At 36.2% G+C, this 25,979-nt stretch overlaps 1 protein-coding gene across 3 annotated transcripts in view; it reads left to right on the top strand.

Annotated features, from left to right (window-relative positions):
- Positions 1 to 25,979, top strand: part of TBC1D19 (TBC1 domain family member 19) — a 145,818-nt gene that overhangs the window by 20,521 nt on the left and 99,318 nt on the right. The window contains exons 2-6 of one of the 3 annotated variants that reach the window (XM_007091122.3): positions 4,765 to 4,837; positions 5,801 to 5,846; positions 11,856 to 11,931; positions 23,616 to 23,690; positions 24,934 to 24,997. In XM_007091122.3, coding sequence (XP_007091184.1) covers positions 4,765 to 4,837; positions 5,801 to 5,846; positions 11,856 to 11,931; positions 23,616 to 23,690; positions 24,934 to 24,997 — 334 coding nt within the window. Of the gene's footprint in view, positions 1 to 4,764; positions 4,838 to 5,800; positions 5,847 to 11,855; positions 11,932 to 16,747; positions 16,786 to 21,987; positions 22,234 to 23,615; positions 23,691 to 24,537; positions 24,617 to 24,933; positions 24,998 to 25,979 lie in introns of those variants that run through there. The other 2 variants (XM_042984817.1, XM_042984816.1) reach the window with 2 other exon arrangements.

Below are 25,979 nucleotides of genomic sequence, written 5' to 3'. Positions count from 1 at the left end.
AGATTATATTTTTGATCATATTTTGCCAGCTCTCATAGTGAGCTAAAGGCATTTTGTTTAAAGAAAGGCTTAAATTTTGTTGTAGATTTAAAAACCTGTACCTCCAGGCACTCCTTCCCTGGAAGTCTTTTACATTTAGTCCACTGCCATCTGGACATCTCTTATATTTTATAACACAACTTTAATCTACACTGGACTTCAACAGCCTAAAAATAACTTTGAAAATTTTTTTATGTGAGTCTCACAATAACCTAGTTCAGATATTACTTTCCCTATTAGATAAAGAACACTGAGAATAGAGAATACAGAGAGGTTAAATGACTTGACCAAGATAATAAATAAGGCTGAGAGATAATTCAAGGTCTTCTGATGCCAAATCCTATCCTTATTTAGTCCCAAGTAGTTTCAAAACTGTGCTCGGATATATCCAAGGACTCAGGAAATGTCCTATTCATTTAAAAATTCTTAATTTAAAAATATATTAAGAAACAACACTCTTTCAGATGCATTTTTATATTAAATACTTCATAATCCACTGTCATGCTTCCAAATTAACTTGTCTCTGAATAGGTCCCAGGATAAAACCCTGTTGCTTTCATCATCTTCATATGTTAAGGACACTTAGAAATGTGTCGCTGATGAGGAAGGATATAACTCTGCATGAGTCTTTCAGAATATTTGGGCGAGGATCCTACTGCAGGGGTAGGAAGAGTGTAGGTGCACCTGCTCAACAAAGCTCCCTTCGTGGTGGACTGCTGCGATGTGGGACAAGCCAGCCAGTGACAAATCGTGTGGGAACAACATCATGATATGTGTAGGTTTAGCAGTTATAAGCATCAGAAGCTGGTCTGATTTTTGTATTTATAGTAAATGATTTCGGGATTTGTTTTCAAAAAAGAAAGTTCCCATTACTCTTTTGATTTCCTGCAGCAGTTTAATTTGTGAGTGTGCTGACGTGGCCAGGAAGGCTATTAAAAGTGAAAGCACTTATCTCTGTGAATCAAGACTTTTTCCTTATATTGAGCAACCAAAGCAAAGTGCAAAAACAAACTGGATTATTGAGGCTATAGCATAATAAAAATATACATTTTTACTATAACTATACCTTCGACAATGAGAAAACACTCCTTTGCGTTGTCTACTTATATCACTTTCCATGTATTTTATATAGTACGGTTTTTCATTGGGTTCAGATTTCATTTGAAAAAAGGATTATGCTGCTATACTAAAACATGTTTGAGAACTGTCTTACCATGTTGCCCTCCTATCAGTGACCCTGCTTTTGGTTTTCAAATTTCTCAAGATTTTTATAATTCTGTTGATGATTAGGAATTTGGTTTGCCTTTGATTAAAAAAAAAAATATATATATATATATATATATCTAGGAAGTCTAGCAACCTTAAAATATTTGAAGATGTTTAGAAGGAATGACCAGTTTTTTCTCTTGAAATTCTTTAAATTATGTGACTTCTGAGTCATTTCCAAATATAGGCTTAGTAAAAGAAAATCTATTTCCTTTTGCTCTAGTACTTTGAATGATGAGCCAGGTTTTGCAGCTTTTAAAATCCTAGGAATAATAGAATGGAAACCAGTCTTTTTAGTTAAAACATAGGTTTTATGAAGTTCCTTGTTTATTTGGGTGAAAATTGGTTAAAAAGGCTAGTACATGGTTGGATCAATATAATTTTGTCATGCAAAAATTACTAGAGTTAATACTTGATATGCAAAAATGAATTCATAATCCTTGCCTTTGAATTTAAGAGTCAAAAAGAAAAATAGGTGAGCTGAAAATTACAGTGTAATCTGATAAATGCCATCACAGAGAAACGGAGTGTACTATCTTTGTAGGCAAGGGGTGGGGGGGTGCCTGGAACCCTTAAAATATATGGCATTTGGGGGATCAGTGAATGTAGTTCACTGTGACTAAGGAGTAGGGTGTTTTGAGGGAAGAGGTGTAAGAAAAGACAGGATGTTGTTAGCTTGGTGGAGGGGCAGCTGATAAATTTGGAGAGGTAAGTTGGTCTACGTCGTGAAGGGCAAGTGTACCCTTTTGAACAGTTTAGACTTCCTGTGTATGCTGTGGAGATTTGCAGTCAGGAAAGCCTTGTTTGGGGAAGAAGACGCTGGAGGATGGATTTAGTAAAGGGAGAAATTGGTTCATGTATTCAGCAAACATTTATTGAACACCTGCTGTGTGAAAGTAACTATTCTAAGCACTTGGGATACAGCAGTGAACAAAAAGACAAAGACCTCTGCCTTAGGGAGCTCACCACTTCTGGCGAATGATGATAGACAGCATGCCAATAAACACAGTAAATACATGAATCATATGGTATATTAGGAGGTAGTGAATGCTAAGAAAGAAGAAAAAGTAGGCTAAGGGAGTATGAGAATGCTCCCTAGGGAGTAATTGGAATGTAAATAAAGTGGCAAGATGTCCAGTTCAGAAGCTGTCACCTTGACCCAGATGAGAAATGGTAAGGACTTAGGCTTACGTGTGGGACTTTAGAATGGAGAGAGAATAAATTGGGAGATGTAGTTTTCTTTTTCTTTTTTGACGCTCGAAACACAGATAGAAACTTTATAAAACAAACCTATAATGTAATGAACTATAAGATGAACAACCTTGTAACAATGAAACTTTGCCACACCAGAATCCCTTCCTTTTGCCCCACTCATCACAAACTCCTCCCTCCCCAACAACCTGATTTTTATGGTAATCACTTTCCTGCATTTCTTGATAGTTTTATTAACCAAGGGTATATCCCTCACACTAAGACACCCTAACTCAGTCTTGCCAATTAAAAATTTTTTTTGTTATGTTTTTTTTTAATCTACTGGTTTTTTTTCTCCTTCCTTTGGTTTTCCTTACACTTTATTAACTAAAGAACAGAGCCATTTGACCTTTAGAATTTCTCATATCCTGGATTTCTCTGATTGCACCCTCATGGTGCAACTTAGCATGTTTGTCTGTCCTTTACATGACTTATAAATTGACAGCTGGACCACTGGCTTGATCAGACTGAGTGTCTCCCCTGTGGTCATCACTGCTGGCATTAGAGTGTTCTTTCGTTAAGAAGCACATAATATCTGGTTGTCTTTTGTAAAGCTAACAGCTATTTCTGCTCAGTGCCTAGAGTTAGTAATATGTTAGAGGTTGCAGAATGGTGATATTCTGATGATATCACATCTGTTTTAGTTATCAGCTAGAATACTTTTTATCAAGGAACATTTCCCCTTATCTATTACGTAACTACCCTGTGGTGCAGTTTCTATAGGAAAGGCAAGATACATGCCTTTTCCTTTATTTACCACTTTTCCAGGCAATCCATTGGTTCCCTGTCATCCTCAATTTTTATTACTCTATCAGGATTTTCTCCTTAGTGTGACCTTGTCTAGAAAGGGGGTGCTGGTTGGTCAGCGTCAAGAATTCATAGCTGCTCGGCTGCTCCAGTCTGTTCAGACTTCATCTGCTGTATTCAGTTGGGCAAAACCCCTCCCAGTTTTAGCTCCTGTTCTAAAATTGGCTCATCGTATGTTCCAGTGAAAATAGTGTTGGCTATTTTGGGGTTCTCCTGTTTTCACATCCATCACATACCACAACTGCTTACTTCCTTCTGCTTTTTTCCTGCACAAGCGCTAATACCGTACAAGTCTTGTGGCTATTGGTTTGTCCCCAACCGTTTGTATTTTAAGTTTGTAGGGGATATCTTATCACCAAGTTTTGTTGTAAATGTTTTCCATGGGGTTTTGGTTTTCCCGTTCAGTTGCTTGGTCTGTTTTTATGTGGAAATCAGGGAGATGAAACAACAACAACAACAACAACAACAACAACAACAACAGCAAAACCCCAAACCAAACAATAACTCACTGTCTCCAATGTCATGTTTCATGTTCCCAGAAAGGGGTCGGTGCCTTGAAGAGTTAGAGTAGAATTATGAATAACTGAAGTTTCTGACTTAGAAGATCTGGTACATGGTCATTTCATAGATGAAGATTAAAAAATAGAAGAGAAGGAGCAAAGTAGTGGAAGATCAATTTTTGATTTCTTAACGTTTGAAATGCTTATCATGAGTTAACCCTAATAGAAATGCCTTCTGAAGCACTATGCTTTTAAAATTTGATAGAAAAAGTTAGATGATGAGAGATCAACACTTTGAAAATTACAGAAGCCATTATAAATTGAGGAAATGATTACTTTTGGTAAATATTACAGTGTGAAAAATGAATAGAATAGAAAGCATGCATGTGGAGATGAAGGAGACACGAATACGTATTTTGAACTGGTAATTTTATGTGTTTTCTGTAATTACGCACAACAAATGCAGGTTTGCATTGAGCAGCAATCTGACGAGGAAAAATCCATCTATCAGGGATGCAACTGGGTTTTTGGTCATTAGTTGTAAATGCCACTGTATATGTTTGACACAATATTAAGAGAATGGATTTATAAAAGCTGAGTGTTCTTCCTGCTAGAAAAATAGATATTAAGATTCATAAAGATGAAAATTCTAGATAAAAATATTAAGTATTCCTAAGCTATAAGTTTTTATATGTGGAGTAGACTGCAGTGTACCATCACAGATCCTGTATTTTAAGAGTAGGTGAAAAAGTCTTCTTTCTTATGAGCTGTTCTAGATAATTCTGAGGTGCTGTGACTTCAAAAAGGAATTTTTAAAATAGTGTGCACGTTTGGACACTCCTTTGTAAATGACTGACTTTTGACCTCTGTCTTTTCCTTTCTTCTTTTTCTTCTAAATTAGGCCAGTCTTCAGAGACCTGAGATTAAACTTGAATCACTAAAAGAAGATATTAAGGAATTCTTTAAAATATCAGGTTTGTAAGTTGCTTTTTTCCTCCTAATTCGTTAAGGCAAAAGAAAGAAATACTTTATTTGGAGGGAATATTTTATCACCGGCCTAACAGTTACTCATTCAAAATTGTGAAACAGTGTCTGGATAGGTTTCTAGTTGAGGAGAATTAGAACTTTCAGATATTTCTATAAAATGCTGCAAAAATTCAGGATCACTGTGGGAATCACTGCTTTGCAGTAACCAGTTTTAAATACTGTTTACTTCCTGATCAAAACACATCCTGAATGTGTGAAGAATCTCCCTCGCTAAGCACCTCCTCTTTTACTTTTTGTTCATGGCTGCTTTTCCTTCTATACTTCCCCCCGCCCCTCTTCTTTTCTGTCATTTCAAAGAAAAGGAAATCCTAATTTTCTTGACAGCAAGAAGAGAGGTTCCCTATCCTAACCCTTGCACATGGAAATTGAGATGTTAAGTGGTTTACTTTTCCAGAAAAGTTCAAGTTGTTAGAGGCCAGGCTAACCGGTCTGGGGGTACCTCTAATAATGTTTCTGTTGTTCAGGAGTTTACGAAGTAGTTAGTTGTGACTGCTTACGATCTGTCTTTGTCAGGTGCCTGGCTGTTTCTTGCCCTTCCCTTGGCACATCCCCCATAGCACCAGCAGTGCATCACTTAGCTCTGCTTTGGCGTTCATTGAACCCCTGAGCCGTGGAAGGGGCAGTGGTCCTCCCATCTGGAGAAGCTGGTGCGGTAGTTCTGCTTAAAAGACAATATGTTGAGAATTTTGCTACTCAGTGTTTGCCAATGGACACAGTGGATGTGTAAGAAATAATTCCTTCATAACACTGACACAGCAATTGACAATTGATAAAGTTCTTTCACAAATGAATATGATGTCAGAGTTTTAGTGAGATATGCTTTATTACAATGTATGCTTCTTTTGAAAACTAATATGTTCACATGTTTTATTCTTTTTTTTAAAAAATAGGTTGGGAGAAGAAACTTCAGAATGCTGTTTATAGTGAACTGAGTGTGTGAGTTTTTCCTACCTATTTTGAGATACTGTTACGTTTAGCTGTATTTACTTTGTAAGTAATGAATATAATATTGCTATGTACACTCATTATATTATTATTTCTCATTAGTATTTATGTAACATTTCACATAAGTTGATATATTTAAAAATTACAGTCTTGCCTGAGAATGGGTAATGACCATATGGGGGTTTTTACCACCAAAATTTTTATATTAATAACTCCTTTATCCAATATAGTTAGGGAAATAAGTTAATATTTCAGATAACTGAAGCTTATCAACATTCTTTTTATTGGTGCCATTTTGGATATTACCCTTCTCTCTTTATAAAGCAACCATTCTAAATATAGTTAACTTTTTTTTTTTTTTCAAAATTGGTGTCATTCTTAAGAAAATCAGTGTTTTTTTAATCTGGATTTGTCTTCAGAATCTGTTGTGGTGTGTAAAACTATTTCTTACTACAAAGAATATAGATCTAGAGTGTTAGCTTTTGTAGTTTATTCAATACTGCGTTATTCATCTGTTATTTATTACCTACCATGGGCTAGCACTATGCTAGGCACTGGGAATATAGTATAGAACAAGAAATCAATTCCTACCCTCATGGAGTTTATAGCCTAATGGAGTTCTTATGTCTGCTCTCTTTTTTTTTAAAGCTGCTGTTCAATGTGCCTGTGTCTCTAGCATTTTCTAGTTTCTAACACTTTTGTTTCCAACTTGCCCTTTCTAATCTGCTGTTAACTAGGAAATAAGATAATCCAGTTTATCAGAACTGTTTCTAAAGGGACTCAGACGAAGGCCTGTGGATCTGTGCTTAGACACACATTTTAAAAATCAGTATTTGCTTCTCTGCTTGTCGCCATTTTCCCAGTTGGCTTACGAATTCTTAAATAACATCATGTATAAGTGCTATCTGTCAGTTGAAGTTGACCGTAATGATACCCCTGATATCATTCCTCCAAGGAATAGATGTTTATCATGACAAATAAGGTTTTAAATTTACAGTAAGTTTAGAGATGCCACAGGTTGCTTAAATGTGAACATGATGATTTATGTATTTGACTGTGACATAGAAAGCGTATAACTGTGTGGGTCTGTGTGTCCAGTACTGGTGGAATGAAAGCATCAGGTTGTGTGTAATTCCAAACAGTGAATTTTTATCTGAGGAGATTTGACTGATGATTGCAATTTTTGTAGTGTAATGCATTCCTTAAGATGGTTGTCTGACCAGTGAGTGCCTGTTTACTTGATGGCAGGGACAGAGTTTCATTCACTGTCTTATTTCAGTATCCTAACAATAGACATTAAGTATTTTTGTATAATCTGTTGAGATTTTTGAAGGAGTAAGTAGTACTACCTTTTTTGCTCGCCTGGGTTCTGAAGAAATTGAGAAACAAGCCAAATAGGATATCAAAATCATACTTTTATTACTGATAAAGACCAGATAAAAGGTTGTAGCTTAGTGCAAGAGCAAAATGGGTCCTTTAACTGAACTCCAGAATTAACTAGACTTAACCTTCCAGTTAAAAAGCATCAGTGAGCACATTCCATTTATTATTCCAAAATTTAAAAGTCGGATAAGGCGCTAAACCTCTTCTGTGGCAAGCGAGAAAAAGCCCTGGGGAGAATCTAAGAATATTATAGTAAGGGAGCTCTTCTCACAGGGAAGACACATCCAGAGTGGGGAAGTGTTTTTGCTAACATAAGTCAGAAGAATAAAGAGGACTTGGTATACTGTGCTGCATTTTTCATTGACAGAAACCATTAGATGGACAAGTAAAGAAAACAAAAAATAAAGTAGAAGAATTTACTAGGTTAAATAATCAGAGTAGAAAAAAAGATGTCCTCTTACCTAATAGAGGTGTAGACACATGAGCTATACAGATGATACCTGAAAATTGTTCACTTTCCTTTTACCTATTTTGGTAAACACGCCCGAGATTTTTGTCCGATTCCTGTTTAAAAGAGACAGAAAATTTTCTGTATTCTGTTATTTACCTGAAGCTTGTAATTCTAGCCGAAGTTAGTTCTTCCCACTTAAGATTGACTAATTTATTTAATTATTGTTGTGTTAATATTTAATAGTTCACATTGATCGAAGGAGTATTTTATGCAAGCACTGTGCTAAGCACTTTAAATTCATTGCCTTGTGTAATGTAATCTTCACAACAACCCTATGATTGTGGAATTTATTATTGTAACCATTTTACAGAAGAGAAAACGGAGGCTTAAACTACTTAAATAATTTACTGAAGATCGTATGGCTAGTAAATGGTAGTACTAGGTCGTAACCTCCAGCTGTCTGATTCCAAAGCACATGTGTTTTACTGCATCTCACATATGTTTATATTTTATCTCTCACCTGGATTAAAAATGCTATAAGACAATAATTGAATTTTATATTTCTTTTAGTGCCTTCTAGAGCATCAAATAAATGATTTTGAGTCAACAGGTAGTTATTACGCCACCTGCCAATGCTAACACGTGATAAATATTTGTTGAAGAAACTCAGTGTAGTTATTAATCCTAAACTTACTAAAAAGATTTAACTAAGACAGTCTTTACATGGAACATGTACCTTTTTCCCCCTTAGTTTTCATTGTACTTTGTGTAGAACAGTTTATTAAGAATTAGGTGACCTATCATTCTCTTTTAAGGAATATAAATTAAAGAAGTAAATAATCCTTTTTAAAGTCTTTCTATATAAATATATATTATAAAAACATCCCACAGTCTACTGTTATAGTAGATATATGCAAATGTCCACCATACCTTGGAGAGGTATGAATGTTGAGCAGTAGTGGACCAAAAATGGGAAGATTTTAGATAATGGGTTTCTCACACTAGACCACAAGATAGAGTAAGTCTTTATAGATATTCATGGCATTTGTTGGAAGAGTCCTCAGGCAGTAGACCAGAGCACTTCCAAAATGTCCTAATCACCGTTCTTCTTTGCCTTCTTTTGAATGTTGCTTTAAATGTACTTGCTATGTGTTATGCACTGAGCTAGGAATTGAGGATAGTGAACAAGCTGGATAGCCTTTGCTTTCCTGGAGCTCACATCTCTGAGGCACACACGGTTTAAGAAGGCAATTAGAGCACAATTATAGTATAGTATAGTATGGATAGTACATAGTCCAAGAGGTGCTGCGATGGGCCAGACAAATGGAGTAGGCACTTAACTCAGGGCGGGGATGTCATGATGGCTTACCGAAGGAAGCAATATTCAGATTGAAATCAAAAGCTAAGGTGGAGTAAGTCAGGGGAAGGAGTAGAGAAGAAAGGTGCTTTAGAAGGGAGCAACGGGCTCAGAGATTCAGAATTGGGAAAGTGTGGCACACTGGAGTTTATGTGTGTTTATATGGAGTTTATGGCTGGGTGGTACAGGGCGAGGGACATGGTAAAGGACGATTCTAGATACGTGGGTGGGGATGTGCTGCTTCTTCAAGCCTTTTTAGGCAGGATCCTAAGAGCATTTGGGTGTCATTTTAGAATTTCAAGCAGAGTGGTGACATGATCGTGTCTGCGTTTTATATTCACTAAGCAATGTACTGGTTTTCCAGTATGTGCCAGGCGTTATGCTAGACACTGGAAATAGAATCATTGGTGAATAAGGAAGACATTGCTTGTGGCTATACAGCCAGGCAAATTGGCTAATAGGCTGAAAATAGTGTGGAAGCAGGGGAGACTGCTTAAGAACCTGTTGGCTGAATATAGGCAGGAGATGTCTGTTGTCTACAACAGTGTCAGTGGGATGAAAAAGGATGAGAAGGATTTAGAGGGATTTCAGGGACAGGAAGAGACAAGAGTCAAGAGTGATGCCCAAGTTTCCATGCTTCGTTCTTACCTGTCAACCTTCATCTCTGCATATAACTAAATGTGAGCTGCACAATGACAGAATTTTAGCCTATTTGTTTACTATTTTTATTACTGTAAACACTTAGTAGGTTCTTATTAAATACTTCTGAATGAATAAAAATCTAACTTTATTTTGGTTTTATATTAATGATTTTGGGGTTGCCACCTCTTGTTCCCTGTTTTTAATTAAATGTCTTTGTTCATTAAATAACTTAAGATTATAAGTAAGTACTCTCAAGTTTCAGTCCTAAATTAAGTTTTATTAAATTTGGAAATAACTATCATTAACGTGAAAGAATTTAAATTTTTTTTATGTTTTATTAATTTTTTGGAGAGAGAGAGAGAGAGAGAGAGAGAGAGAGAGAGACAGCATAAGCAGGGGAAGGGCAGATACAGAGGGAGACCCAGAATCTGAAGCAGGCTCCAGGCTCTGAGCTGTCAGCGCAGAGCCCGACACAGGGTTTGAACTCACGATCCATGATATCATCGCCTGAGCCAAAGTCAGATGCTTAACCGACTGAGCCACCCAGGTGCCCCATAACGTGAAAGAATTTTAAAACAATTTAATTCTAAACTACGTCCCTTTACAAATGATATATCACACAGTATGAAGTATATAGTTTTTTTTAAATTTAAGTTAGTTACCATATAGTGTAGTCTTGGCTTATCTTGCATATAAAAAGAAATATTGAGGTATATGAAGATCGTAACTTTTTTTCATTTGTGAGTGGGGAAAGGTAATTTATTTAGGTACACAGAGTACAGATTTTAGTAGAAAAAAACAGTTAGCTGGAAATAATTAGTTAATACAACTGTTTTCTAGGTTGGGTAGACCAGGTTGCTTTTTCTATTCCAGAAATGTTTCTTACGGGCATTTGAACATTTTACACTTAGGTCTTGGGATAGGTGTAGTTCAGCTTGGTATATCATAAACACTTTACATGTTGATGTCCCACTTTGAATGAAGTACTTCTTGAAAATTCAGTGTATGGTTCTTGATTATTGGAACATGGTTGCTTTGCTGTAGGTACAAGTGTTACAATTAATTTCAATAGGAGTTATATGTTGTTGCGAAAAAGACTGGAATCTCTAAGTAAATGTTGAACTGTTGTGTTTTCCTACTGCCCTCTCTCTCTGTGATTTCATGTCACTGTGCGTCCATCATTTTATTTCAACCATTCTGGCTTTTTCTGATTTTTAAACACGCCAAGTGTTCCTAACTCAGGATCTTGTGCTTGCTGCCTTTCTGCCTGGAATATCCTTCCCCCACATCTTTGCCTGGTTGGCTCCTTCTTCTCAGTTAGGTCTTAGTTCAAGTATTAGCTCCCCTAGACACCTTCCCTATCCTTCCAAATCACTTCTATCTCATTACCCTGCTCTCATCTTCTCATGGCACTCATTACTCTCTGATATTATTCTATTAATTTGTCCCTTTTTATAATTATTGACTGCCTTTACTAGATGTTAAGTTTATGAGAACAGGGGATATTGTCTCAATTACCATCATATCCTTAGTACCTAAAATGGCTCAAATATTGTTGAGTCAACAAATGTTTTCTTAATAAAACCAGTACATTTGGAATACGAATGTAAAGTTACTTAGAAAACAGAAAGAATCCACGAGACATTAACATTTTTAAATTTTATTAAATTTGTATCTATTAAAACATGACTCTTATGGAAGATAGCACTTATATTATTTCAACTATGTTAAAAATATATAGCGATATGGAAAAGGAAATTGGGAGAAACGAAAAGATATGTTGTGAGTTCACAGATTTTTTTTGAACCTTAAAAAAATCCCTCTAAGTGTTACAATATTTATGTGCTAAAAATAAGAGTTCTGGTAATTTTTACATGAGCATTTACTAAGCTCAGTAATTTTAAAATTCCCCCAATTTATGAACTCAGATTATTGTGCAATTCAACTTTTAACGAGCAATTAAATTGCTAATCTGAAGCTACCACGCTAGTAGGATAAGAATTAAAGTTTTATTATGTTGTTATACCTTCTGAAAACACACAGGTTTGCTAACAGATACTCTGTTTCATATATGACGTGGACTACAGAGGTGAGTCATTTCTAATGAAGAGAATTAATTACTTATCCAGATAACGTATAATATTTAGCTGCCTCTTTTTGTCCCTAGGTTTCCTTTACCTAGCCATCCTGCTGCACCTCCTGAACATCTCAAAGAACCTTTGGTATACATGAGGAAAGCACAGGTTGGCTATTGTTCATTTTTCACTTTATTTTGCCATGCCAAGTTACATAATGCAGAGCGAAAAGTGCTTGTTGGTATCAGGAGTGTATGTCATTCATTACACGGAAGCCTGGGTAAGAACCACTCCAGCACAGTGTTTGCACGCTCTTCCTTTTTACTTTCAGTGACCGAGGATCACACCTGTTTAGCTGCAGTAATCCTGAAAATGTTGTGTAGAAGAAGGAAAAAATCATGTACCGTACTGGCCTGAACTTTTCAACGTGATAAAAGTATTATGTGGCAATTTATTCCTGATGCTCTTGAGATATTAAAAGAATGAGATGGGAATGAACTGACTCACTCTTCCCTTAAAATTTTGTCCGTGGAAGCCAGCGATACTGATACTGTATTTGAAATATGTTTGTCCTCACAGCAGGCTGCTACATGCTGTGTTCTGTCGCAGAACTCAAATGAACCTGCTATCTAAAGTAGGCTGAAACAACTACAGTTCACTTTAAAAAATAAAGTAAAATGACGTAAACAGAAAAGCTGTAAAGAACTGTTTAAACAGGAGGTTGGTAAGTCCTGTCACATGCCCCTGACGCTCGACTGTCCGCCTCAGCACGGCCTGGTGCACCTGCCTCTACGAGGCTTCCTTGCGGTACTGGGTACGACTCTGTCGCTGCTGCCGCCGAGGGGCTTAATGGACACCACAGAGTTGACCTCTCTCAATCACAGTGTCAGAAATTATCATGGAAAATTTCAAATATACCCCAAAGAACTCCCATAAACCCCTCACCCAGCTCCAGCAATTATCATCGTGGCTCCTTCTGCTACTCCTGAGAAATATCCTGCTGCTTTGAGTTATCACATTCCAAACAGTGCATGTTAGGCAGCTTTTTATTATTCAACCATTTTTATTTTCACTTTAAAACCCTTCAAAATTAGATGGTGAAAGGAAGCAATGTAAACAAAAATCATAGAGATATTTGAGGAAATATGCCATATATTTCTATCTCTAGGCAGTGCATTTAGGTCTAGCTATCAGACAGTATTATCAATATGTCATAAAACACAATCATTAAATGATTCATGTATGAAAGAATTGTTTGATCTTTTGTTGTAAAGACGTAAACTCAAAAAAAAAAAATAAAAGGGTTGGGTCTAAATAATTTTTTTGGTGAAGTTTGAAAATTTCTCAAAGGTGTAGAGAAAGTATCAGTTTTAGCCTATTAGGTATAGGAAACATAACACTAAAGTTGTTTACCCATCATGACTGGAAAGAGGTAGAGAGGGAAATAATAGGTCGATGTTCCAAGCCTACCGCTGGTTGCTGAGAACACGTATGAACGGTAAGTGTATGTGTTATATATGTACATGTATATACACACATGCCCACTACTCTCCTCTTTTTTTTTCCATACTTACCCACTAACTCAGGTTGACGCACTATAGTCCAAGGCCCAAATCTGCCCTGCCACCTGTCTTTATACAGCTGGCAAGCTAAGAATATTTTTTTACATTTTCACCTGGCTGAAAAACCAGAGGAATAATGATATCTGTGGCCCATGAAAATGATAGGAATTAATAAAAGATGTCGTATTGGAAGCCTTGTTCCTTTGTTTACTTATTGTCAGCGGGTGCTTTCGCACTACAATGTCAGAGTTTAGTAGTTGCATAGAGACCTCATGACTTGCAAAGTCTAAAATATTTACTGTTTGCCCTTTTACAGAAAGTTTCTCAATCCCTGCACTACATTATTCCTTCTTTAAGAGCAGGGACTGTGTTTTTTTATCCGCAACGTCTAGCCCAATGCATAGCCCATGGAACGCTCAAGAAGTGTTTGTTGAAATAATTGATTCTTTAACTGTGGTCATGCTAAATACCTCCTCTACAAGTTAGTGTCCGCCTACCTATCCCTTTGTATTTGTTCCTGTCTCCTTGAGTCATCTAGTTCTTAAGCTCCCTGATCTTTTGGGCAGTTCTCTCCTTTTTGCACGAAGGCTACTTAGGCTGGATGGCGTAACTACCATCCCATCAGTGTTCTCCCTTGCACCTCGCAATCTCTTGCCCCATAGACTTCTGTTCTGCCTGCCATTCCAATCCTTAGCCTAAGGCTGCCTCTGCCATCTACTGTCTTTTCCCAAACTGTGGCATACTTGGGAGGAAACTCACATGAGTTATATGTTTACCGTGAATTCAGTCTAAATCCATTCATCTTTCAGTGGATTCATTTTGCTGCCTGTCAATCCTTTTATGATTCGTCATTCATTATCTGCTTTCCAGTTAGGTTTTCCCAGAGTTTTCCATGCTTGTGTAGCCCCTGATTCTACCTCCCCCTCACTCATTTTCAACACATGCCACTTATTTTATTAAGAACATTCAGGTCATCACATTCAGGTTTCCACAGCTTCCCTCTTTGCTGCCACATCTTTTTTGCCTCCAATCCTCTATGATCAACTATCTACTGTACGTGTCTTCTGTGAAATCAAACTCAACATGTTGAAAACTGAGTCTATGGCATTATTCCTAAAATGAGCATCTTGTCCTGACCTTCCCATTTCAGTTAGTTTCATCATTACTATAGTAATTTAGACTTGAAATATCTTTGCTATTTTCCATATCCAAATAGTCACTAAGTTCTATAAATTATTTCTTCCCGTGGTCTTACAGCTTTCTCTTCCTTTTTATTATTAAGGCCATTACCATAGTGATCACAGTGGTGATGAAGAGGAGGATGGCTATCTTTTATTGAGTGCTAACTTTGTTTCAGACGTTAATTCATATCCTTGTCTTATACTGACACCTCCTGATTTTCAACTTACGTCTTTCCCCATCTTCATATGTACTCTTAACACAATTAACTTTAGCTACAAGCAGATGAAACCTTATAATACATGCCACTGCCTTCTCACAAATCTTCAGTGACTACCAATTGCCCAACAAGTTCCCACCCCACAACGCAACATTTAGGAATTTTTAGTTTGTCCCTAGCTTTCCCTTTCACTTTATCAATCTCTGCCATCCTATAACTGTCCTATGTGCCCTTCCTTGCATCTTTTAGAAAAGAAAAGAAAACTTTTCTTATTTTGTTTTCTTGTCCTGGAAAGCTCTTTCTGCCTGCTTAGCATTAGGAAAATCCATCTATTTTGTGAGGGTCAGCTCAGATGACACCTCTTCTCTGCTGTAGTTATCAGCCCTGTTGAAAAGGATCTCTCCCTCTTTTGGAAGCACACTGTCTTTTAGCATGCTGTCGTTTTATGGTTATTACAAATCGCACTCTGTGATAGCACTTTCTGTACACATCTTTTTTACTTTAGTTATAAGCCTCTTGAAAGCAGTAACAATTTTAAAACATTTTTGTAGACCCATTATATCTAGCATTCTGAGCTTTATGTAGTAAGAACTCAAAGTTTGTGTCAGATTAATAGTAAAGGCACTTGCCATCTCTTCTAGCAATTATTGTGATATTCAATTAAAAGATATTTACTTAACAGAAGACCATGGGGGAGGGGAAGGGGGAAAAAAAAGGTTAGAGAGGGAGGGAGCCAAACTATAAGAGACTCTTAAAAACTGAGAACCGAGGGTTGATGGGGGGGTGGGAGGGAGGGGAGGGTGGGTGATGGGTATTGAGGAGGGCACCTGTTGGGAGGAGCACTGGGTGTTGTATGGACACCAATGTGACAATAAATTTCATATTAAAAAAAAGATATTTACTGAATGCCTGCTAGAAGACAGTCTACCATGTGATCTGGAGATTCAGAAATAAGTTAGATAAAGATTCCACCTATGGGTAACTCATGGTTTAATCACTGAAAGTGCTGTATGCCATGGGGGAGATGGCTAAGACGTTCTGTAGAAGCACTAGGGAAGACCTGGACATAGGGGATTCTTTATTCTTTGCTCTTTACAATCAAAAGAACTTAAAATAAAATCCAGTGAGTGTTTCCTTCTGCTTTTATTCAGTAAAGCAGGTTGGCAGAAAATATTTTGGAACTAGAGCCAGGAAAAAAATGTGATTTCCACCGCCCCCCCCCCACCCCATTAAACTTTCATGAGTTATTTGAACTTCGTTTAGCTCTTGATTGTGTCTTCAGAGTTGGGATGTAAATCAACTCTCTGCAGTTTTTGGCAGGCTAGATTGGTGTTCAATTTTCTGGGCTGATGAGGGAAACAGGCTTCTTACACCGCGTCAGCATTTCCCAGAGTATTTTCTGCTGAATACTAGCTCTGAGAGATGCTCTACAAAAAAGGGTTCCATGGACAAATAAGTTTGGAAACTGAGGCCCACGCTGCCTTCCTCTTGGTGAATTACCGTTTGTTTGTTTGTTTGTTCGAAAATTCGTGTCATATATTTTTATTCTTTATTGAGGCGTAGTTGACACACAGCACGCTTTCAGGTGTACCACATGGTGATTTGGCAACTGTATACATTATGCCACGTTCACCACAAGGGAGCTGCCATCATCCAGGGCTATTACGGTACCATTGACTCTGTTTCCCACGCTGTACTTTTCATTCCTAGAACCACAGTTTACGATTTTTTTTACAAGGGTTTTAGATGTACAGAAGGATTGGGAATATATTATAGAGTTCCCCTAGATTCCACACCTAGTCTCCCCTCTTATTAACATCTTAAGTTAGTGTGGTACGTTTGTTACAATTAGCGAACCAATATCAGTACGTTATTATTAGCTAAAGTTCATACTTTATTTCCTTAGTTTTAACCTGATGTCCTTTTTCTGTTCCAGGATCCCAACCAGGACACTACATTACATTTGGTTGTCATGTCTCCTTAGGCTCCTCTTGGCTATGACAGTTTCTCAGACTTCCCTTGTTTTTGATGACCTTGACAGTTTTGAAAAGTACTAGTCAGGTATTTTGTAGATTATCCCTCTGTTGGAATTCGTCTAATGTTGTTCTCATAATTAGACTGGGGCTGTGGGTTTTTGGGAGGAAGACCACAGACAGAAAGTTTATACTTTTATACATTTATACTCATTGCATCATATCAGGGTATATACTGTCCACATGGTTTACCACTGTTGATGTTGACCTTGATTGCCTGGCTTAGGTAGTGTTTGTGAGGTTGCCCCACTGTAGAGTCACTCTTCACCCCCGACACCCTTGTGTGCTCTACTCTTTGGAAGGAAGTCACTATTTATGGTTCACACATAAGGAGAGACCGTTATATTCCACCTCCCTGAGCTGGGAATCTCTACAGAAATTATTTGGAGTGTTTCTGCATGGAAGAGTTCTCCCTCTCTTCCATGCAGAAAGAGAACTGGGGAGTTATTTATAATAAATTTGTTTGTTTATTTATTTATTTATTTATTTATTTATATCACTATGTTATTTATTTATGTCACTATGAACTCGTGGGTGTTTATTTTAGTCTTTGCGTTTTAATTTAACGCTTCCTTAATTTTGTTGCATGCGATTTATTTTGGGATGCTAAGGCTCAGGGATGTTCTGCAGTAAAGAAACTGTTTAATTTTATTTAATCCAGTGTTGTTCAAATTTATGTGACCACAGAACCCTATTTCCATGTAAAATAATTTGGGAACTCTTTTGCCACACCTTTTAGAGAAAGGAATATTTGAAGAAACTGATACACAATGGGTGATTAAATATATGAATTTTTTTGCGGAATAATACTAGTGAGCACACGGAGCTCTAATTATGTGCCAGGTACCATTCTAGTGCTTTACAACTATTTACTCATTTAATATTCATGACAAGCCTATAAGGTATGTTACTCTTATGATCTTACATAGGTCCAATTTCACAAAACTAGTAGGTGGAAAAGTGGGGATTTCAACCTGGATAGTCTGGCTCTAGAATCTGTACTACCTGATGATATTCAGCGTATTTCTCTATCCAGTCCAGAAATGCTCAAACTCAAGATATGCTATTGGTTGAATTTACCCAGTTCTCTGTCAATCCAGGCACCTAAACAAAAATGAGAATTTTGTTGGTTTTATGTGACTTCAATTCTCATCCTCTTCCTAATTAGTCTTTCTGCCTTCTGTATTGTCACTCCATTTCTTAAAACTTCCCAGACTTTTAGGATACAACCGCAACTCCTTATTTTTGTTTACAAGACTGTCAAGGATCTTGCTTCTTTTCACCATTCGAGTCTTACCTCTCGCCTCCTCACACTGTTCCTCACCATCCTGCCAGTCCCCTGCCCGCTTCCACACACATCTACCTTCTCTCTTTAATCATACTTGACCTCCTTCAGTTGTTCCACCAGGAGAACTGTTGCACATGCCATTGCTTCTGTGTGAAACTGCCTCCCCACAAATCTCACGTGTTTCTGGCACATTCACAGGTGTCAGGTGACATGATCCTTTCTTTAGGAAGGCTTTCTACGCCTGAGATCTCGGATTCCCAGGTACTTTTTCTGTGTCTCTATTCCTCCATACAGGAGGCACTCTATACTTCCTACCATAGTACTTGGGTTGTCTGATTATCATCTAGATTCTGCAGTCTCTGGGAAGCAGGATCAGGGTCTCTCTTTTCACTACTGTATCCTCAACATCTGGCATAGTGCCTGCCTCATGGCAGATGCTCAGTAGATATATATTTTTTTAATGATGAATGAATTGAATACAAAAAATAGAAAATGTTCCCTCTTAAAAATATGTACACCCCTTTTCCTACTAATTCCACTTCTAACATCTAGGATCTTATCTAAAGGGAAGAATCAGGGAAACACAGAAATTTATGTTCGTGATAATATTAAAAAATTTAAAAGAATCTAAATAACAATAGGGTTTGCATATACAGCAGGGTGTCTCCAAAAGACAATGTTCTACAGGCATCAACAATGTTATTTTTAAAAGAATATAATGAAATAGGAAAGTGTATGATATTATCTTAAGTGGATAAAGCAAAATATAAAACAATATAATTCCACTAATTAAATCTCTCAATCGTACACATACATGCATAGAAAAAATGAAAGAAGAGAACAAAATATTAATAGTAGTTATTTTTGGCTGATGAAAATTTATGGATGCTTATTTATTATTCTATTCTTTACATATTGTTTTTTTTCAAATTATCTTGAATAAATGTGTTACTTTTATAATCAGAGAATTACTAAAATCTTCCATTAGAAAGCTGGGTTATAACTATTTTGCTTTATTTTTTCAGAGTGAAGGAAATAATTTTTTAATTTTATAATTTCATAGTTTTTTACATGCTACATTAGATGGCTTTTAAAGACTTCTTATTTACGTTCATTGTTATAAAAAAGTAGCAAGGCAATCAGTAATACCCAGTTAGAGATTTCAATACAGTTTTGATTCTTGTGTAAATTTTTTGCCTCTCATGGTTTAGAAATTAATTTATTTTTAAAACTCTTGAAGTCCTTTGACTTAATACCATAGATTTCAATTATTAGGGAAACTGATTTGAAGGCAACAGTAATTTCATTTGGAGAGGATATGGGTTTGGGTAAAAGGTAATGTCTTCCTATTAAACATTTTAAATGTAAAAGGGCATTCATTTTCCTTTTAAATAACATTTTAAAGCTTGATTTTGTGAGTCTTGGGTAGAAACCATTATTTTCTTTGTATCTTGTATTAGTGCCCTGTCATTTCTCAATAGTTCGTTTGCCACGTTTACCTCTTTTTCTGTGTGTGCTGAAGATATGTTGACATTTTTATTTAAATAATAGCACAGGAATAACTATGATTTTTTTGAGCACTTATTTTTGAGACTTAGGGAGTATTTAGTCACCTCTACAGACAGAGCCGGCGAAAAGTTTAGTATCTATAAAACTGGACTTGAAGTGGACCCTTCAGGTTTATCTCATCCAACCTCTGGAGTTCATTTCCTTTTGCTCGAGTACTTCTGAAGACAAGGAACTCACAATTTCACTAACTTAAGTCATTTTGGTGAAGTCTTTCTACTTGTTGGAAAGTCTGTTTGTTGTATTAAGCGATCATAGGCTCCTTATAACATTTACTCACCAATCATAGTCCTGTGCTTGATACGTAGAAAGCACTCAATACATGTCAGTTAGTGAGGCAGCAAGTAAACGAATGAATGAATACCCTGAAATAAGACTAAAGTTCTGCAGGGAACCCACAGGGTGACCCAGCTTGCGAGCAGCCACTTGCTTCACTTTGGATTTCGCCTCATTATCAGGAAATTCTATTCCCCTTTCTGATGTCTATAGAAATGACTTCTCTGACTACTTGGGATTTCTATGGAGATAACTTCTCTGAGCATCTGACTGAAGTTCTTGCAAGGGGTACCTTGGAAAAGCCCTGCTGTCCTTGTCATTGTGTCATCGATATGGGACGGGGAATGGGGAAGACGTAGCGAACCACTGGAGTTACTTTTCTTTCAATGTTTTTAGGCTTTTAAAGGAAGTGGTATGTGCTCCGTTAACAGCTAGAAGTTTTGACACACTCAGCTTCCTGTTTCCTTGCTTATTCTTTTAAGTTCTTTCTATACATATGGCATATGGGCTGATAATAGCCCTCGTGAACTTTTTGAACCTATCTCATGTTACTTGTGTATCTGTCTTCTCTTCCCCACCCCCACCACAAAAGTGATGTGGTTGTTAGGGACAGGGATGCCGTTTGATTCATTTTTACTGGCATGTGTTTAATAGGTGCTCAGTAAATGTTGAATCAATATCTTTTCACTAGTTGAATTTTCAGGTATAACATCTCATGTCCCCCTGTTCTCGCCACAAAAGTCCAATTTTTCTGAATTTAATGTTCTTTTCCTCTTTCCTTTTCTCAATTTTTAGTCATTCTCTTCTCTTCTGGATGATTTCTAAGTTCCTGCTTCAATTATAGAGCACATAGAAATGATAATTGAATAAAGATCTTCTCAATATTGCTTCAATTCTTAACACTCTTTTTCATTCTACTTTTATGTGTTCTTTTTGAAGGTTTCCTCATTCATGATACATTTCTCACAGGATTAATAAAGCAATGTATGTAAATTTTGTAGCTCTTTTTCCAAACTCTTTCAGAATGCTTTCTAACGTCTGATCTCTTTTCTGTGTAACTTTTTTTTGGTAACTATTTTCTCTTTATATTACAACTCTAGTTACATCTAATTGAATTACATTCAATTTCATGTTGGTGAATTGAAATATTTGGTAGCCTGGGATATCCATTTAGGAGAACTATGATTAATCATTTAAAAATTGTACTTTATAGAAAATACCTGAATGAGATGTTTTTACCAAAATAAATATTTTTAAATGTTTATTTTTGAGAGAGACAGAGTGAGCGAGCAGGGGAGAGGCAGAGAAAGAGGGAGAGAGAGAGAATTCGAAGCAGGCTCCAGACTGTCAGCATGAAGCCCGACATGGGGCTGGAACCCACATGAGATCATGACCTGAGCCAAAATGAAGTTGAGTGCTTAACTGACTAAACCACCCAGGAACCCCAACTTTTTGTTTTTATTTCCAAGAATTATTGTCTTTTAATCAGTTCAAGAGCCCTTTTTATGTGTGGTTGAAAATGAGAGTATTTGGAATCATAATTCAATAGTAGCAATTTGGTTCTTTATATATTAAGGTAAATTATACAAATCAAGGGATTGGATTTTTAATCTTCATGCAGATTTTATTTTTATATAATGATTGAATTAAAATTGCTTTTATTTATTTTTTTTTTAAATAAGCTTTCTTATACCTCCTTCCCCCATAGTCTGGAGTGGGGGAAGCAAGTGACAGAAGGCTTATTAGAGAAAATAGTATTTCAACCTGAGACTTGAAAGTTCAGTAAGCTTTATTCCGATAAATTGAGGATAAGGATGTTGGAGGTAGAAGTAGGTTATGTTGCTATAATTAATGTTTGATCGTGAATAAGTTTCTCAAATGTATTTTAAGTCTTGAATCTAAGAGAAATACAGTAAAGAAAGAAAGAAAGAAAGAAAGAAAGAAAGAAAGAAAGAAAGAAAGAAAAGAAGCCAGTAAATGGGGTTAGTTTTGTGAGTATTTAATAGAATTTATGAAGAGTATTCTTTTATTCCTAAAAATCTATTTCTATATATTTAGTAGACTAAGGCTTATACACTTCACACAGCTCTGTATTTCTCCTATAGATGAATGCTTTTTTGTTCATTCATTGCTTAGGCCATCGTATCAAAAATTTTTTAAACGCTTTCAATATTAGAGTAGAAATCTGTGTAATCATCTAACATCTATTATGTGCTAGACAAAGTGTGACTATGTGCCGTGATGGGTGAAGGAAGGGGCCGAGAGAGACTATAAGCACAGGCACCTGATACCATCTGGGGTGAGCGACCAGGAACAGAAGGCTTAATAGAGGTGAAGGTCTGAAAGGTGAATAAGGTGTATTCAGATAAAGTAGGAGTAAGTATGTTGGGGTTGGGAGTAGAGCATGGAGAGTATATTCCGGGTAAAGAGGGTAATGTATTTAAATATGTGTGTTAAAGAGGGTACTATGAACAATGAGAGCTATAGTAAAGCTATCAATTATTGAATGATTATTATCATTATTAGGTCACTGTTCCAAACACTTTACATCTTTAATCTTTATAACAACCACATAAAGGAGCTATTATTATTATTATTCTACTTGTGTTGACTGGATGGGCTGTAACTGTACATTATCAATAATGTAATATATAGTTCTCTTCTTTTCTCCTCTCTTGGTCTAAATTTTGGAGCTTAGGTATTATTTTATTTTGCTTTCAGTGAGTTAGAAGTAGCCTAAAGGCCTATTTTAGTAAAAAGACCAAAAAATATTGGCATTTTACCTTGGTGTTAAAAAGAAGGATTTACTAAAATATGGTATATGTGGATAATCAATTCATGACTGACTATTAAAAAGAACTCCTTTTTTCAAGTTTACAAGAGATCTAGGGGATAGATCTTACTGTGAAAAAACCAGTAAGACAAATCCATATCGTGACACATTCTAAAAGATAACTGGCCTGGAGTCCTCAAAAAAGTCAATATCATGAAAAAGAAAAGGACAAAGAGACTCTAGATTCAGCTACATGAAAAGAGACATAACAACCAAATGTAATGTGATGCATACATTTTTAATGGATTCTGGATTTTAAAAAACTATAAAAGATATTTTGGGGACAACTGGAAAAGTTTGAATGTGGGCTGAATATTATGTGATATGAAATATTATTGCTAATTTTCTTAGGTGTGATAGTGGTATTGTGTTGATGTAGGAGAAGGTTCTTATTAGAACATTCATGCTGAAGTATTTAGGACTGAAATATCATGTTAGGAAAAATTACAGTATAATAATTTCTATAAAGTTTTATTTTCACTAGGTTATTAATGGGATTTCTGAGTATCAAACGTTTACAAAATACTTAAATGTAATTTACCTTTTTATTATCTGCTATTTTTTCTTAAAATGTTTATCACCCTATGACTTGCTGATTTCTTCCTCTTCTTCTCCTTTGTTTTTTTTTTTGATCTGTCCTCATTTCCATCTTCCTCTAGAAAGTCAGTTCCGTGAGAACTGAGACTTTCTGTTCATGGCCTAATTCACAGCATTAAGGATAGTATCTGGCACATAGTAGGCAGTAATTAACATTTGTTGAGTGAACTAATGAATGAAGATAACTAATCTCAACCAACCTTACCATTTCTATATAACTCATAATATCTTTAATTTTTTAAAAATTAGTTTTGATATTGTTAACCGAAACAATAATGAGTTGTTCTCTATATTTCAGGGAAGTTGGGAAAAAAGAATTTTGAAGAGTTTAAATAGTATGTGCACTGAACTGAGTATCCCATTGGCACGAAAGGTACTTTTATTTTTATTTTTTTTTCAAAAGGTACTTTTAATATTTAAGTATTTTATTGTGAATCGAGTGCTAGAAGTACCACGAAGTTGTAATTGTTAGGCAGATTTATCTCTCTTTAAACAGTATATCAGTTTGTTTTGAAACAAAAATCTGTAAAAGGCCAATTACATGGGTGTATTGTATATAGATTTCTATTATATAGTCTGTAATACTTTTTGTAATGAAGATATCTTGAGAATAAATAAAAATACAATATATAATCTACGTATAGATTATTTAGAGATTTGGCTGTAAAGGTTATACATGTTATAAATGCACTTGAAAATTTTTAATTACCTTTGGTCTCCTTATTTTTGGCTAATCAGCACAATAGCCATATGTTTTGAATACGAGATGGAGTTTAGGCACGTTATCCTCTTATGATAGCCAATATGGTACCGTCTTTCAGTGTTAACATAGGGAATGGAAGGATGATTGGTCATCTCTCTGCAGAACTATTTAGTTCTAATAGTAGTATCATTAGATCTAAAAGATCTAATTCTCAACATTTGTCTGTCTCTGTGGGCTTTGAGGGGGAAGATAAAAAGGGAGAGAAAAGCCACTCGAGGAATGCTCTGGATTCTTTTTGGCTGCTCACGAGTAGGAGAGAAGAAGTTTCTCTTCGCCTTATTCTCCCTACCTGCTATTTATTCCTTGCTAGTAGACAGGATATAGTGGATGAACTTTAGATAATCTCCAAGGACAAGTCACGGAAGGCACCAGAAGGATGGTATTTAAAAAAAGGATAAATTTCTATGGAAAACTGCCTAAGTATGTAGTATTGTGTAATATACTGTCTTTCATGTAGGAAGATGATGCTACTGACCCACAGTCATACTCTCTTGGCCAGTCCCCCTTGCGATGCATTTCTGAGGTTGCTGGATGGGGTAAGAGATGTAGTATGTGGCTAAGGAGCAGTTTTTCTTTGTGAAATTTACTGGCCTATAGAGATCATTTGTCTTCTTTTCTTGGACTCTTTAGCACCATATTCTAACTGAGCCATTGAGACTAGATATAATATCATAGTTAAATAACAAAAGTTTAAGAATAATTCCAAAAAAAGTTCACCATGTGCAGTGAAGTGATTTTTTTTCTTATGTTATGGTAGCTTATTCGACCTTTTAGATAAGTTATTGATTCTTATTTTTCAGCTGCATTGCTAAGCTTCACAAAATGAAACCAATTTTAAAATTACCTTTTTTAGAGGCCAGTTGGAGAACAGAAAGAACTTCTCAATAAATGGAATGAAATGGGAACTGATGAACCAGGTATATGAACAACCTTTTTCAAAATGTGGTAGTAGGAAAGATTGCCTTCTTAATTGTGGATCCAAAGCAACAATATTAGCAATTCTTTTGGAAAGATAGCAATTTTCCTTCCCCACTAATTACTGTCATCTACTTTGTTTGCTTAAACTTCTACCGTGCAGTTTAAAAATCCCTATCTTTGGGGGCACCTGGGTGGCTCAGTTGGTTAAGCGTCCAACTCTTGATTTTGGCTCAGGTCATAATCTCACAGTTCGTGAGTTCAAGAGCCGCATCAGGCTCTGTGCTGACAGCATGGAGCCTGCTTGGGATTCTCTCTGTTTCTTTCTCTCTCTCTCTCAAATAAACATTAAAAAAAATTTTTTTTAATTCCTAACTTTCACCAGTGTTTTATAATATTTTGAGAATATTTAAGTCAATTATCCTTTTTAAAACAGCATTTGAAAACATTTTTATAAAAGAATAGATTAAATCATTCAATGGATTTCTTAGATTCATAATTAAGGTAAATATTTGTCAAGCTTTAATAACATTGAGATGTTAAAAATAGGTTAAGTGGTAAAAAGTTTTGAGACTTCTAAAATGTTTTTTGGTTTTTTTTTTTTCCAACGTTTTTTATTTATTTTTGGGACAGAGAGAGACAGAGCATGAACGGGGGAGGGGCAGAGAGAGAGGGAGACACAGAATCGGAAACAGGCTCCAGGCTCCGAGCCATCGGCCCAGAGCCTGACGCGGGGCTGGAACTCACGGACCGTGAGATCGTGACCTGGCTGAAGTCGGACACGTAACCGACTGTGCCACCCAGGCGCCCCTACTTCTAAAATGTTTTTAAGAATTTATTTTGGCTCATTTTAATGGTTAAAATAGAGTCAATTTTATAAACATATAATGGGTTACAGCTATGTCTCATTTACTGTGATCAATAGATGTATAGAATTGTGTTGGTAGACATGTACGTAATCCCTCACCACTCCTCTTTAAAAAT

Source organism: Panthera tigris, chromosome B1, assembly GCF_018350195.1.
Source record: "Panthera tigris isolate Pti1 chromosome B1, P.tigris_Pti1_mat1.1, whole genome shotgun sequence".
Classification (NCBI taxonomy): Eukaryota; Metazoa; Chordata; class Mammalia; order Carnivora; family Felidae; genus Panthera; species Panthera tigris.
This window is presented reverse-complemented; position numbering and strand designations above follow the sequence as displayed.